The following is a 15,771-nucleotide window of genomic DNA, read 5'->3' on the forward strand; positions in this document are numbered from 1 at the left end:
ATATTTTAACAGTGAAGTTTATAATTTGTAATGCTTGCCATGTTCCACTGCCAAATCACATTGAGACTAGCAGGTAGTGTGCGAGAGGGTCTTCTCTATAGCAGCAACCCTCTTTCTCCCAAGACAGGTTCAACTGGCCTATTCAGTAATGGCTTTTAGTCAAGATATGCTGGCTTCTGCAGACTTCTGGTGGATTTTTATTGTCAGTTTACTTTGGAATCATAGAATTGTAGGGATGGAAGGAAACCCAAGGGTCATCTAGTCTAATGGGCAGGTGGCCCGTATGAACTCACAACCATGGTGTTATCAGCACCATGCTCTAACTGTTTTACTGTTCTCATTTTTATTGTACCAAGACTAGTGTTTTGTTGCTATAAATGTAAACGAGCTTGGAGGGCCCAGAGGGCTGAAAGGCAAACCAGAAAATTTTCTATAAATGATCCCAAGACAGACCACGGCTGAAAATAACATTCATTCTTGTTTGCTGGTCGTCAGTCAGGACTTTGCAATCTATCCCTGGCTGCTAGAAGACAGAGTTGTATTCCCAAAGGTAAACCCATTGAAATTAATGGAACTAAGTTAGCCATGACCTATGCGTCTACTGAGTAAAAGTGAGTTGAGAATATATCACACTCCAAGCTGGTCTGTTCTACTGTCAGATTGCTCATACCATCATGAAGTTCTTTCTAATGTTTACTCTTTAAATCATTTTTTTCTTTTTAAATTTTTTCCCCCTTTTACTTTGAACCAATGGGTTTAGCTCCTACCCTCTGGAACAACAGAAAAAAAATCTGATTTGTTGTTTTCTGACAGCCCTTCAAATATTTGAAATAGCTGCCACCTCTTTAGTAGTCTGTGCTACAAATTTTTATTACCGGCTGAAATTTGTTAAAAGCCCACTTCCAGGTATGTTCAAAGCTGCATAAATAGCACTTCCAGTTGTCCATCATCATTTGATCATAATATCCTTGCTACATGGATAAAAGTGGGTGTACTTTTTTTCAATAGAGTTTTGATTTTTCCACAGCTAATGCAGTTGAACACTGTAGCTAATGCAGTGCTAACCTCTTTAGACCTCATTTTCCTATATCGCAGGATACTGTGTGAGGAGAGGGCTGTGGCTATTTCATTAGTTCTTTACACATCTGCTAGCCTCAGCCTGTTTCACTGCTTCAACTGATGAACTTGAATGTTTTGTTTAAAATAAAATAAAAACGGGGAGAAAGAAAGCATGGATAAATCAATTCAAAACCTATAGTGAAATTTGCTTTTTAAACTGTGCTTTTGTTTATTGAAATCTGGATTTGAAAGCAGTGGGTGTAGCTTAAGTCTAACTTCTTCAAGGAATGCATCTCCGCTGTTTGCAAAGAGACATGGCAACGCTTTAATTGTTTAAGTTTGCAAATCCATCATTTGTTCGTGCAAGGCAGGCTCTTTAATCGCCATGTTTTTGTGGTGGCTTGAATCAGCCCCTTCTTCGGCGCAGCCCTTGTCATTTGATGTTGTCACTCAGATTTATTTGCCATGGCACCCCACTGAAGATGGCAACTTGGCTTTTAGCACGGTTTCCTCCTTTCATTGAAACTCCTCCGACTAATACGAGGGAGGTTGCAACCTGCGTGGAACACTGCTAGCATCTGGCTGTCATTCTTCCCTTTTCCTTTTGCCAGATTGTAGTCCCAGTTGGTCTGAAATCACAGGTCCTGTTAGGCACCGAGGACGATAAGCGACATCTGCATTTTGTTTGTGTTTTTTTGGAAGGGCGTAAAATGGCTTAAATTTATTCCTTCTCCCCGTTGCTGGCTGTTGACAGCCAGTGGCGGATCATCAAAAAAAAAAAAAAAAAAAAAAAGGCAGCTTGAGGCTATGCACCTCGGCACAGGGGCTTATATGTTGCTGCTGAGAGGACTTGCACTCAGCTGTGGACTCTGTGGACTTTGGTTTGCTTACGTTAAGTCCCATAATTGTTAGGAGAAGGAGCAACTTCATCACAGGTGGCTGGGATGCAGCTAAAGGGTTTAAGTGAAAAGGACAGCAGAGGAGCCTCCCTTTGTTTTCTCCCAGGTTTATGCCGGAGCCGAACCTTCCTCCATTGATTCTTTGCGATTCTAAATCTTCGCCTGCTCACACAAGCGACCGGCAAGTGGTGAATATTGATTGGCTTCGGGAGAGGCTTCCTGACCTCCCCAGTGCGAAGAGAGCAAAGCTTGTTGAATGTTATGGGATTCAGCCTCAGCACAGTTTCACCTTATTGGTAGGTCTATTGACTGAACATTCAAGTAAACCAAGAAACTTCAAAAGATTCAGTGCTTCAGAAAACACTCCTAAAAATGTCATATTAGCCAGCTGTCAGTTCTCATAGATTTTTCTTACGTAGAAAATGAGTTCAACACGCTTGGCTGTTTCTGCTCAGATAATGTACACAAGAGGGTCTCTGAAACTATACCTGCTTTTTGGGGGGGGGGGGCATGCGTCCATCAGCATCATAGTAAATTGAAATATATAGCTAGTTATTGTAGCCTCAAAACCCTTTTTGTCTTAAAAACATTCCTGTATTGTAATTTTTTCAATGTATTTGCCTACAACACTGCTATCTCTGGAATGCTGGCATCAAAGTATGTGCTCTGTGAGCCCAGTTGGTGCATCTCATCCTAATGTACCAGCTCAATCAATCTTAGGAGCTGGGCCAGTAGGGCTTTTTCCACATTATTCTTCAGCTTGTGGCTATATTCCGTGGAGTATCGCTGTCTGTAACATTGAAAAGTCGCACGCCAAGCAGTTTTAAATTTTTTGTTAACCTTCTCTTGGATGCATGACCTTTGGACCACCCTTGTAGCTTAAAGGGGGAGAAATTCATAGAACAGCACCATATGGCTTTATGACATTTGATCCATTATTCTACCATAAACTTACGTTAATGCACTCTAAATACTAGAAAGAAACTGTGACACTTTTCTGGAATTTAATCATGCATGTATCTGTCATAAGCCTACTATATGAACAAGCCCTTTCATGTAACATATATGCTGGCTCCAGGGCTCCTTTTTAGCAGTGGAAATAAATGAGACTGCCTAGCCTAACCTTAGATTCCTTTCATTCTGCTGAGTACTCAGCTTTGACTAATGTTAGCCTTTTCTCCTGTGTTTTTTCCTTCCTCATCTCTTTCTGTCTAATGTGTCTCTCTGACACTTGGACACCAGGCCTATTCTGGAAGCCTGTATAGGTGAGCAGAAAGTAACTCAGGTGCTTATTCTGAAGATGGTACCAACCCACTGAGCCAATTGAGCCAACCCATTGAGTACTATCAAAGTTTTTGGTCCAATAATGACTCCCTGCCATCCATTCTCTCTACATTTAGGTCTTGGGGAGGGGGTATTGTTCCACAAACACTATTTCTTTTCTTCTGATTTACTGAGAGTCCAGCCAATCTAAATTCACCTGAGACATCTAGTTTCCGTTGGTGTTTTAAGCCTACATCAGGAATACATACAGATTTCTAATGGGGAGGATGCATAAATCTAATGAGCAGTCTTTCAAGTTAGAGTGCCCAAGCGTGCTCATTAAATAAATGGCATAGGTACTGGGACACCTTCAAAATGCAAGATCCACACTCCCTGCCAACTTGTTAGCGGAAGCATTGTGCAGGGGAAATTGCATTAAAGTAAAGTCATCCTTCAGTAATGAAATATTATTATTATTCTTTGGTTAGTTCGTGTTGCATTAATCCTTAGGGGGATTTTGAAGTATGTATTCTAAATTTCCACCAGGCTACATTAACTGTAACGAGCCCCCAAAAATAAAATAATTAGAGCCTGTGCATAAAAATAGGCAGGAAACAAGCATTATTCAGCAAAGGCAATAAATTCAGTGTTGTACATGTAGCTGAAGCAGGGTATGGTCCAAGAATGAATAAGGCATTGTATGGTGAAACACAGGTCTAAATAAGGGTAGAAGATATAAAGCTTTAATGTATGTATATAGTTTGGTATCCTTTGGACTATGTTGCTGTTCCACCAAGACCTCCAGCATCTTCAGTGAATATAAAAAATACATAAAAGGACCTCTGGTTTTGCTCGGCTCACAGTAAGTAATTTGGCTCCCAGTATTTTCAGCAGTGAGAAAATCCCACACTTCCCCAAACCACTGAAAAATAGCACCTTTCGCTAGTGAAAAGTGATATCTACTTTCTGAAGTTTAGCTTATATTGCTAAAATTTCACCAAATGCTTTTAATTTCACTGAGCTGTTCACATACTTTTGCCTCTGCTTCAACAATAACAGCTTTTTATACATTACATATGATAGTTACGGCCTTATGGGATGCATTTGGTGTCTAAATGTGGGGCCCCCTTTGAGCTCGAGGCCCTGGACCAAATGGCCCCCCTTCCGATTGGTTCTGCCTGCACACGGCTGGTAATTGCTCTGAGCTCCTGCTGAAATCTCTCCTTTGATTGAATGGACACTAGGCATGTGGACTGCGGGTTAGTGTTGCTGTGGGACCAGGGTGTTATTTCCAATACATCCCGAGTATTCTCCCCAAACATCTCCTGACATCTTTGACTTGCATGCGAGTGTGTATGAAATTTAAAATGGCAGCAGTAGTAGACAGATCCACATCGGTGTACTTGTTAAATATGTAGGCTTTCTACCAGACTGAACATCTCATCAAGCTCTTAGGAATATGTGTCTAATATATGCAGTAAGAAAATTGAATCTGCTGACAAACTTGCTTTGAACTGAATGGGACTGGATAAGGGTTAGGATTTTGGAGACGATTTCACTTGGCACTGGATATAAGCAAGTTCCGTTCAAGGGTTGCCTTGTGTGTGAGCTTATTCCCTAAGCTGACAAACTGTCTGAGAGAAAAATATTCCTCCTGTGAGTCATAGGATTACTCCAGCCTTCTGTGCTGAGTGAGTGCTGGTTTGAGTCTGCCATGCATTTTGATCAACTTTCCGGCAGTAAAAGCTGTCTGGAAGCAAACGACTGCTCGAGTCTTGCTTGCAATACAAAAACTGCAAAAACTAGAAGGCAAGGATTCGGCTTGTCACTCAGGAGGAGTTTTGATTCAACTTAAAACACACACTCGCATTTGACAGAAGCATTTACATTGTGACTAATGATGCTTGCTGATCTGCCTTTAATTACCGGGTCTCTATATAATCTGTTTAAAGATTATAGAGTTGTGTGTTTTCCTCTTGCTTTGTGTTTGTCTGAAATTGATTCTGACTGTATGTGCCAGTTCTGGTTCAGATGTTGGATGGGCTGTTGTAGCCATATCTATTTCAGCCATTTTAGAAAGCATCAGTATAGAGTATTATGAAATTGGACAGTAAGCAGGGCGAGTCCTGGCTGATCTTTCATACTGGGTTAACAGGAGTTTTGCCAAGCTCCTCCTTCCCCACTAGACTCAACACCAGTGCCTTTCTTTAACTGCCTAGTGACATAGATACAAATTTTTACCACCTGTTTACACATCTCTCCCTTGGGACACTCCCTTATAATGTGAGTGCTCACGTGCTTCTGTGATGTCATCAGATTTCACAGGGAAGGGAAGAAAAACTATGGTATGCTTTCAGGGTGGGTCGTGCCATTCTGATTGTGTATGTATTTGGTGGTCTCAGAACACTAAAAAGAGCAGCCTAACTGTGAAAACATACACACACAAGCAAAAAACTTCATGAATTATAAGGGTATACAATTTCTGCAAAACTAGCAGTGGAGAGGCTAAAGTCATGCCTATCTTGCTATTCTATTGAATACTCATGCAGTGGCAGTTTTTGGAAGCATTGTGAAGTTAACTTGAGTCATGTTGATCAATTGACTGTTGCGAATAGCTGAGAAGCCAAGAGGTTAAGAATATTCCACATGTGATAAGACCCGAAAGCTCATGGATATGAGTTTTTATTTTTTGGTTTTGGTTTTCTGGTGGTATGGATAGCTGGTTCGGCTGCTGCCATCTTAACACACCATTTTGTCTCTGAGCAGAATGAAGATGGATTAGTAGAATTTTTTGAAGCTGTGGTGAATGCAACAGGAATGGCTCACAAAAAGGTCGTTGGCTGGATTATAAAAGATATTCTTGGCTATTTAAAACACTATAACCTTGAAGTAAAGGAAAGGTGAGGCTTTTTAATGTTTATACTTTTGCGCAAGCAAATATGTACACAAATATTAGTCTTCGATAATGGTAAATAATGTAGTCCTCTGTTACCACATGGGCATCTGAATAAACTGTTCAGTGATTAAGGATGCCACAGTAACCTTCAAGGTTCAGTTTCTTACATAGTAGTTACTGTTGTTCAACTGATGCATAAAAATCATACTGAACCTTCTTTATCTGATTCTACTAATTTGCAAAAGGAAGAGGGGTGAGATCATTGGGTGAAGGAGAAAAGTATTTTGCAAGATATAGGTGAACAGCGAAGAAAAGAGGGTGAACATCCATTAGAATGTGCAAATGACTACAGATGTCAGCCAGCACTACAGTACTCTCAGTGGGATGTGTGTTCCCATTTGCAACTAGCACATCTCCTCCTGTTTAAAATTGCATGAACAGAACTGGATTAGGATGGTCATGGGGAAACCTAATGTACAACCCAGGCAAAACAGTTGGAGCCTTTTGCTCAGATGGTTTTCTGCACATCCCAACTTTGATACAACCATATTAAATGTGATGAGTAGCTTGTGCTGTATTTCTGCATCTCTGCTTATTTCAATTCATTTTATGTGGTCTAGTCCAGTCAGTCCTCTTCTTTTGGCTGAACTTCTGAACCTTCTGGAAAGCGGAACGATTTCTTCCTCGGCAGCCAAACAAGTGAGCATTCCTCTTTTTAACATTGCCTTTTGTTTTTCTCCATGGCTCGCAAAATGGCTGGCATGGGGGGAAGGACACATTTTAGAGCTGAAAAGCTGCCAGAGTTCATATTCCCCTAATGCTAGTTTACTATTGGAAACTGTAGCCTCAGAGGCCACTTTAAGTGAAAATAAATTATTGATGGGGTTTGGACGTGGAGAAAACTATACAGGATCATTACCATGTGTACTCTAAGCCTCAGTCCCATATAAGAGATATGCAAGCTTCTTCAAAATGTTTTGTAAATAACTTTTCATTATTTTGTGGTTTGTTGTTTGTAACCCTCCTTTGGGAGGTGGGATGGGATATAATTGTAATTAATAAATGAATGATGTAAAGCTAATAATTTAAACATTTTTATACAGCATGTGTGTGTGTTTGGCTTGTTTAGCTACGTTTCCGAGCACAATTCAAAGGGAAGGTAAACTGTTTTTCCGTGTGCTCTGGCTTCCATCATGGTGTTCCATTGCACCAGAAGTGGTTTAGTCATGCTGGCCACATGGCCTGGAAAGCTGTTGGTGGACAAGCACTGGTTCCCTCAGCCTGAAAGCGAGATGAGTGCCGCACCCCATAGTTGTCTTTGACTGGACTTAAGCATCCAGGGGTCCTTTACCTTTACCTTTTACCTGTTGGGGGAGGACTGTTTAGCTTTCATCTGTTTGTAACAGAACTCGTATTCTCTGTGTCTTTAAATTAATAACTTATTCAAGATTTATACCCACCTCAAATCCAGGGTAGGTTTCACAAATGCAATCTAATAACCAATATAATTAAGACACCAACTAACAATGTCATTGTTTGGCTATTATTGGTTAATCCTGTGAAAAACAGCATCCTTGCTACATTTAGAAGAGGACATTGATGGGCTAGATGTCTGAAGAATAACAAATGTTTCTAACGATTCTCAGCAGTAGGCAGGGAGATTGGATGGCCTGAGGGCACAAATAGCTATATACACGCACACAACAGTGAATGAATTGCTGCATTTGAGAGTGGGGTGATTGAACTGCAGCACTGATGGGCTAGGCAAACTGAGACACACGCACACAGGCAACACATGTACACATTGTTGGAAGCTTCCAGCAGGGTTATTGCTGCTGCTGCTGCTGCTGCTGCTGCTGCTGCTGCTGCTGTTTCTGTTTTTGTTGTTGTTGTTGTTTATGCTTTCTGCAGATCAGGAAGCTCAAATTGTGAAGGGCTGTGAGCCTTATTAGAAATGGTATGTTCTGTGGCCATGAGAGGAGGAAATATGGCTGCATTGTGTAATTGCAGCACTCCCAAACAAATCTTTTTCCAAACCTATGCACACAGCAACCAGAGAATCTTTCCAGGTGTGAGTTTGTTTGCTTACTGTATAGCCAATTAATTCATAGCTACACAACAGAACCTTTCAGGTGAGACGTGTTTTCCTTGATTAAGAGCTCTGACTGGGAAGCTGCACAAATCCCAGCTTTTAAAGATAGAGAAGTGCCTCACACTGAGTAATGTCAGTGGTCCATCTAGTCGCATACTATATATTGTCAACCCTGATGAACACAGGGTCTTTATCCTATCTCTTCCCTGCAAAAGATTCTGATATGCTTACTTAAATATATTTAACACCATCACATGCCTTGACTGTCTAAGGAATGAGACCAAGTTGCACAGTGGCTACATGGGATTGCTTTCTTATTGAAAATTTTGTGGCCTCCGACCAAACAAATGCAACTGCAAGTTAACAGCTTGAAGACTTGGTACAGGGCAGATTAATTTGAAGAGGCGCTCAAATAGTGTCAGTGTGTAGTTTGCCACATACCTGCACCGTTACTTTGGACCAGGTGATCTTGTAGCCCTGGGAGAAATTTCATCCGTTGTGGCAGAAGATTTGTAACTTTGTTAGTTCTCCCCCATCTTGTTTTAATCTTGTTTTGTGTAAAGCAATGCTAATTGTGCTAGGGAGCGTTACATTAAAAAGCACTTCCATTTTCTTAGCTTTGGTGAATTAGTAACATGGAATTTCCAACATGACAGTCATTTCTGCATTGGCAGATTGCAATTGCCCAAACATGCAATTATGTCTTCAGTGCAGGAACGAGCAGAAGCAGCTGTTTTAAAAGGTCTCTTTCTCTCCTTCTGCGCGCTCTCTCTCTCTCTCTCGCTGCCTCCATCTCTGAAATAAGAGCAGAGGGAATACAGAAAATGACTGCCCAAAGAAATTGCTTTTTTATAAATAGCCCCATTCTCTAGGGTTTTTTCCAAGGTATCAGAGCCCAACTACAAAGCACTGTAACTTTAACTAATAATTATTCCAGACAGACACTTAAGTTCATCCAGCTGTGCTTCACAGTGATGGATAACTGGGCTAGAGCTGCCACAGGGTTCTGCACTATAACCTTCCACACCTCTGTGGTCTATGACCTGCCTTTATGTAGCTAAACTCCTTTTTCTCCCACTGACAGTCAGCAGAGTAACAGTTGCCTGGTTAAATGGTAACTCTACGGGAAATTCAGAATCATAGAATTGGAGAGTTGGAAGAGACGCTGAGGGTCATCTAGCAAAGTGTCCCCTGCAATGCAGGAATCTCAACTAAATCTCATTTTGCAATTTCATTTATCCATACTCCATGGAATAACAGATAGGGTTCAGATGGTGTGCATATGCAAAGATCACACCCTTAATAAATATTACCAGCTACACAGTCCCAACCCAGTATGGTATTCACAGTTATGGTCAAAATCATCATGGTACGCAGATGAGCAAGCATTGAGGGGCAGGGAAAGAGATAAAAAAAAAATACCTGGAATATGTATTCAATCCATAGTATTAGACACACACTTGTACACACCAGTTAGTTATAACCAGTCTGCATTAGTAATCTTGACTTTGTACAGTACATTTGAGAGCGGACTTCCACTAAGAGCCCCCTTTTTTTAACCAAAAGGAAGATGCTGCATTTTACAGACTTAAAGAATGGACATGTATTATCCCTGATAAAGGAAGAAAATATGAGAGAGATTTTCCACCAAGCCTGATCAATAGACATTTTATTGTGGCACATTATTGAACTGTGATAAGCCCAAATGTGAGATGCTTTATTATGTGGAGCCTGCGAACAGCATTAGGAGCCAGGAGAAGTATTCGTTCAGCCTAGCGTTACTGTTTTGGGCAGTAACTACAGTAGTACTGGATACCGTAGACCCTAAAGTGTAGAGGTGTTTGTGTTCAGGCATGTGGGACAATGGGACTCTTCTAATGATGCTTTTTTATGATTGGACAAGGGTCACCAAAAATACCTTCTCAGTAGGATTGTGACATAGCCTTGCATACCTGTGCCACAATTAAAAAATACCTGCTTGGCACATGAGACTAAATATTACCCTGCTTTCTAAGAGAACTAGAAATGTGAGTCCAGAAAGAGGCGATCATGATTTTTCTAAAGGAAACTTACCTGAGAAGTAGGAAACTTTACATGCTTTGCACATCTAGATATGGGTTGTCATCAGTAGATTGATTTCTGATTTTGTGTCAGAATGGGAGTCATTATGCCCGTTAATACGTCTTTGCCTCCTTCTTATTGCAAACGTCATCCTTGCCTTCTGAGAGACATGTTTCAAGTGCTGATTTTCCTTTATCTTGATGCTGCAGGTGTTGGAAGTGATGTGGAAGGGGGAAGGGAAGACTCCATCTCTGATTGTTAAAGAAGAGAAGCTTGAACTGTTGCAGGATCAGAATGAGCTTGAGTGCATCTGTCAGACTGTGATGGGAGCCCATCAGAAAGAGGTGATATTGATAGCAACCCTGGGAAATTGGGAACAAGAGACTTTGACTCTTCAGGGTGGGTGGTGGAGATAAAAGATTTAAATTGCCACCTTCCTTTCATGTTGCCCTTTTGTTTGGAAACTCTTCTGATAAAATGGGAGGGAAATTGCATTGTGACACATGAAGTGGCTGCAGGAGATGGCAACTTAAATCCATGTCCCCTTGACTCCAGGTACTCTACACTAACGTGAATATTCTGTATAGACTGTATGCTTGCAAAATAGCGTTTGCATGGAATAATAGGAGCAAAGTAGAAAATATCTCCACCTGAAGCTTCTAATTTTACAGTTAATTTTTTTTATTAAAAAAATCCTTGCAAATTAAAAGAAATCCTTCCAAAGATCCAGAATTAGCTTTATAAAGAGTAAGTGCTTTTGCGTTCTCTCTAGAGCACAGATTGGCAAAGCAGCAATGAATGGCTTAACGTTAAGTAAAATGTTGTCTGGTTACATATGCAGTAGGGAAAATGCTAACATCTATCGGGAAAAATGCTACCCACGCCCATAGCTCTTCAGTGGAGGCTAACAGCTTTGCAGAGAGCTTTTGATAAATAAAATGAGCGTGTGCTAGGTCTGTCTGACCTTCATCGTGCTAACTAATTTGCAGTGGCTGATGAAAGTGCCTCTGTATTTTCCAGCTGGTACTGAAGCGCAAGCAGAGACAGTCTGAGCATTAGAACAGATCAAGGAGCACAAGTGTTTTTTGTTTCAGTAACAACATGGATTTTGAGTATTTAATTCTTTAACTAGTATTCTAGTGGAGGCGGGCATGAAAAATCAAAGCCTGTTTTGATTCCGCTTTTCTAAACAATAAGACACTATTTAAATTGGTGACACTATGCTCACACTACCATGAGATCTTATGTATGAGTTAGGACTTTTTCCAGATAACTAATCGAAGTATTTGCCACAACTTCAATATCAACAGGATAATCCTGCAAGCCCTTTTCCAGGACAAGTAAGACTGTGTCCAATTCCTGTATAATAGACAAAACACCCACCGCTGGGACCATAGTCTTTTTGCAGAGAGAGAACTATTGAGTTTCAAGAGCAAACCAATCATGCCACAAAACGGCAGGACATAGCTGGATGTTTGGGAATAGAAGTAGGGGATGGTGAAAGACCCTTTTTGATACATACTGCCACGTAGCCCCTGTAAGTGATTTTGAAGCAATGTTTATTTTAGAGTCACAAAACAGGATAGGGAGAGTTGTGTCGTATCACTAATGCCACTGGGACCATCCAGCAACCTTCTATGTGCTATAAATCTGCAACCACCTCCTCTGTGGCTTTGGCAATCAGATTAGAAACTGCAGTGCTAGCCCTGAGGAAATATGTTATTTTGCCCCAGCAACAGAAAGCTATGTTTTGGGTGCTGGGAAAATTAGATTTTCCCCTCAGCAAGCAAGCATTACCTGAAGAGAACTTACTTGGTTTTCCAATACTGTGGCAATAACTGTATTGTTTATAGAATTATTTGAATAAGCCCTTCAGCTTTGGTTACACTTGTTGACAGAACAGGTATCTTGCTTTAATAATAAGAGCTTTTAACTGGAAGAGTGAAAGAATACCTTACATTCTGAATGGTTTTGAAAGACCGCTTCTCAGTTAAGCATAATAATAAGTCCCATAAGTCATCTGAAAAGTGTCTGGGTGTTGCCAGAAGCTGTGCAAGCGTTAGAGCCACAAAGCAGATGCCATATCTCATAGTACTACACACTAATTCAAGTGCTGGCTAACACTCAGTAGTGGTGTGTTTAGGTCTGGCCCTGGAGCTCCTCTCCTGCCACAGGCACTGCTGCTACTTACCCTAGATAGGAGGTTGCCCAAGATTAGTGGCTGTCCCCGTGCCACCATACAGCCCTGTCGGCGCCCTTGCCCAGGTAAGCAATGAAACCAGTGTCCACAGGGCAGCTCTACCCCATCACACCTTGAATTAGTGTATAGTTGTGAGATTCAGTAGCTGCATTTTTTCTTCTTAGTCCAAAGATTACTCCCTGTTCAGCCTAAAAGTAGGATGCAAGTTCTGAATGCACTGCTTCCCTTCAATCCAGTCCAGTGGTACTAGTTACGATGTCTGCTTGCAGCTTCCAAGTTCAGAGTCAGGATGCTACTGAATACCAGCTGCTGGGGAACAATGAGAAGGCTGTTGCCTTCATGTTGTGCTTGTGGGCTACCCAGAAGATCTGGGTGGCCACTGCCATCAACAAGCTGATGGACTAAAGCAGCCTTTCTCAACCTGTGGGTTCCCAGATGTTGTTGAACTACAACTCCCATCACCCCTAGCTAACAAGGCCAGAGCTCAGGGATGATGGGAGTTGTAGTCCAACAACATCTGGGGACCCACAGGTTGAGAACCGCTGGACTAAAGGAACCATTGCTCTGATGCAGAAGTGGGATTCATATGACCCACCAAGCCAAATGCATCTCAGCTAGTGGGTTTATAGGACTCTTGTCTTCGCTTACAAGACTAGGAAAGGCTGTGATTTCTTTTGGCGGATCACAGTACATGGCTGGTGGGCTGTGGTTGACAAAACAGTAGCAGGTTCTACAGACCTGCTTTATTCTTTCCAAGACTTTCATTGCTGCTCTTTTAGTGTTGAGAGCTTCCTTTCAAACGAGTGGGGCCTGTAGTAAAATGGTAAAAGCACATCCCGACTCTCTAGTTCAGGCCTAGGGAACATGTGGTCCTCCAGAGGATGATGGATTCCAATTCCTATCAGCTCCAGTCAGCACAGCCAATGGTCAGGGATGATGGGAGCTGCAGGCCCACATCATCTGAAGAGCCAAAAGTCCCCCATATCTGCCTTAGCAGCAGTGCTCCTGTTCAGGGTTCAAGCCAATCATACCTCCTTCTGGGATACTGTTAAATTTCTAGGCGCTCAACTTGTTTCAGAATTCAGAAACGAACAAACAAACAACATACATGGGTTAGTGTGTATTTTTAAATCTGTGAAATCACTTACTGCTCTTGAAAAACACCATGTATATATCTGGGGGAAAAAAGTTAATGGAGAAATATCTGCTCTACTGGTGAGATAACTTGTTGGCCCAACTAACGGAAAGTTATGCACTGCCTCTTGTAACTGACTCCATTAGAAGCCTGCTGTAGAGTGCTGTAATGTTCCTTCACCTCATTAGTGGTGAAGACTGATCGGTGCAACAATCTAATTTCACAATGCATGCTCTCTACACCAAGCTTGCTGTTAACAAAAAAGGAAAGTCCAGCTTAGCTTGCCATTTTGTGCTGCACAACAACCTTGCTTTGCAAATGTAGAATCTTTAAATCCAGGTGGACCTTAAGTTTGCTCTATAGAAATGTGAGAAAGGACACAAGAATTGTACTATTTAATATTACGGTAATGAAATAAAATCATTCTAAGCTTCTGGGTTGCTAAACTGTCACGTTTTATGATGGCACATCAAGAGCAGAATATAACCTGCCAGTTCTCAAGGTTTGCTCTGGCTTCTCTGGTTGTGAAGACTAGGATTTAGCAGCAAGTCTCTTCGGTGTGTTTTTGCTTTAGTTTGATGTTGCTCAGAATTGAGTTTTGTTTTGTAATTTTTCTTTCAAGGTGGAAGACATAAAGAAGGGCAACAAAAAAGCACTGAATAAGCTTATTGGACAGGTTCAAAGAACAACAAGAGGACGCTCAGACCCTGTCCTGGTGAAACAAATACTAGAGAAGCTGCTATCGTAGGAGCCTGCAGTGAAAATTCCATATCTGATATTCGCTGCTGTTATCAGAGTGGTAATTACTTGATACTTCTATCTTTCACAATCAAGCCATTGTACTGACTTCATTCACTTCTTGCTTACTGTATCAAGTTAACTGCAGCCACTTTGTGCAGTTTTTCAGCTTTACTCAGGCCATCATCCTCTTAAGCAGGGGTAGGCAACCTAAGGCCTGTGGGCCGGATGCGGCCCAATCGCTTTCTCAATCCAGCCCACGGACAGCCCAGGAATCAGCGTGTTTTGACATGAGTAGAATTGTGTCCTTTTATTTAAAATGCATCTCTGGGTTATTTGTGGGACCTGCCTGGAGTTTTTACATAAGTAGAATGTGTGCTTTTATTTAAAATGCATCCCTGGGTTATTTGTGGGGCATAGGAGTTCGTTCATTATTTTTTTTCAAAATAAAGTCCGGCCCCCCACAAGGTCTGAGGGACAGTGGACCGGGCCCCTGCTGAAAAAGGTTGCTGTCAAACTGGAACATAAGGTATGCAAAGAAAGAATTCAAATGGTATAATGTGCAAGTTTTTTGTATGAAAGCTTCTGGTTTTGAAACATATAATGAACTCTTTCTTCCAATTTATTAGTAATATTTTTCAGAAGTAGCTTAAATACTTCTTAAGGTATTTTCTTGGTGATAAAAGCAGAGCATTCCTAAGTTTGTAAAGTACTCAAGAGACTTAAAACCCACAATTGTTTGTATGGACAGTTGTTCAAAAGCAAGCCTTTTATAGGAGTAAGGGAATGTAAATAATATATTAAAGGCATTATTTCAGTATTGATGTTTCATTAAGCAGACCAGACATGTCTTCAAACTTCGTTTTATTGGGGGGGGGCGTTATTTTTGACTGTAATAAACTATGCCCTCTCTGAGGAAGAACTCTTTTCATTCCAATGTAATTTTCAATAATAATAATAGTAATAATAGTAATAATTTATTATTTATACCCCACCCATCTGGCTGGGTTTCCCCAACCACTCTGGGCGGCTCCCAACAGAGTATTCAACAGAATAAAACATCAAACATTAAAAACTTCCCTAAACAGGGCTGCCTGTAGCTCCACAAACAACTATAGAATGAGGTGGTCAGTTCTTCTGATTTAGAAAATAAACAAAATGAAGAACCTTATTAAAAAGGGGGGGAAATTGGCAATCTCTTGTGTTTAGAATGATCACAGTTCTATATATTTGGGTGGGGAGGGATAACTGCCAAGCAGCTCAGCTGCCTGTTTCTGGAATTTTAAGCTAAGTCCTCCTTAATGACCCCTTACTCCAGGCTTCAACCTAGAGTAAAATTGTTTTGCTTTTGAAGCCAAAATGATGCTCTTCAAACAAATTTCAGGGACTGCAGGTTTTCCCCAATATCTAAAGAAAATAGCCTGGCAT

At 41.1% G+C, this 15,771-nt stretch overlaps 1 protein-coding gene across 1 annotated transcript in view; it reads left to right on the plus strand.

Annotated features, from left to right (window-relative positions):
• GATB (glutamyl-tRNA amidotransferase subunit B) overlaps positions 1–15,163 on the plus strand; it is a 38,601-nt gene extending 23,438 nt beyond the window's left edge. The window contains exons 9-13 of the mRNA XM_081021377.1: positions 2,065–2,254; positions 5,988–6,121; positions 6,738–6,816; positions 10,480–10,614; positions 14,228–15,163. Coding sequence (XP_080877503.1) covers positions 2,065–2,254; positions 5,988–6,121; positions 6,738–6,816; positions 10,480–10,614; positions 14,228–14,353 — 664 coding nt within the window. The 3' untranslated portion in view covers positions 14,354–15,163. The remainder of the gene's footprint in view (positions 1–2,064; positions 2,255–5,987; positions 6,122–6,737; positions 6,817–10,479; positions 10,615–14,227) is intronic.
• Positions 15,164–15,771: the final 608 nt, after the last annotated feature.

Source organism: Podarcis pityusensis, assembly GCF_964106645.2.
Source record: "Podarcis pityusensis genome assembly, chromosome: 9".
NCBI classification, from domain to species: Eukaryota; Metazoa; Chordata; class Lepidosauria; order Squamata; family Lacertidae; genus Podarcis; species Podarcis pityusensis.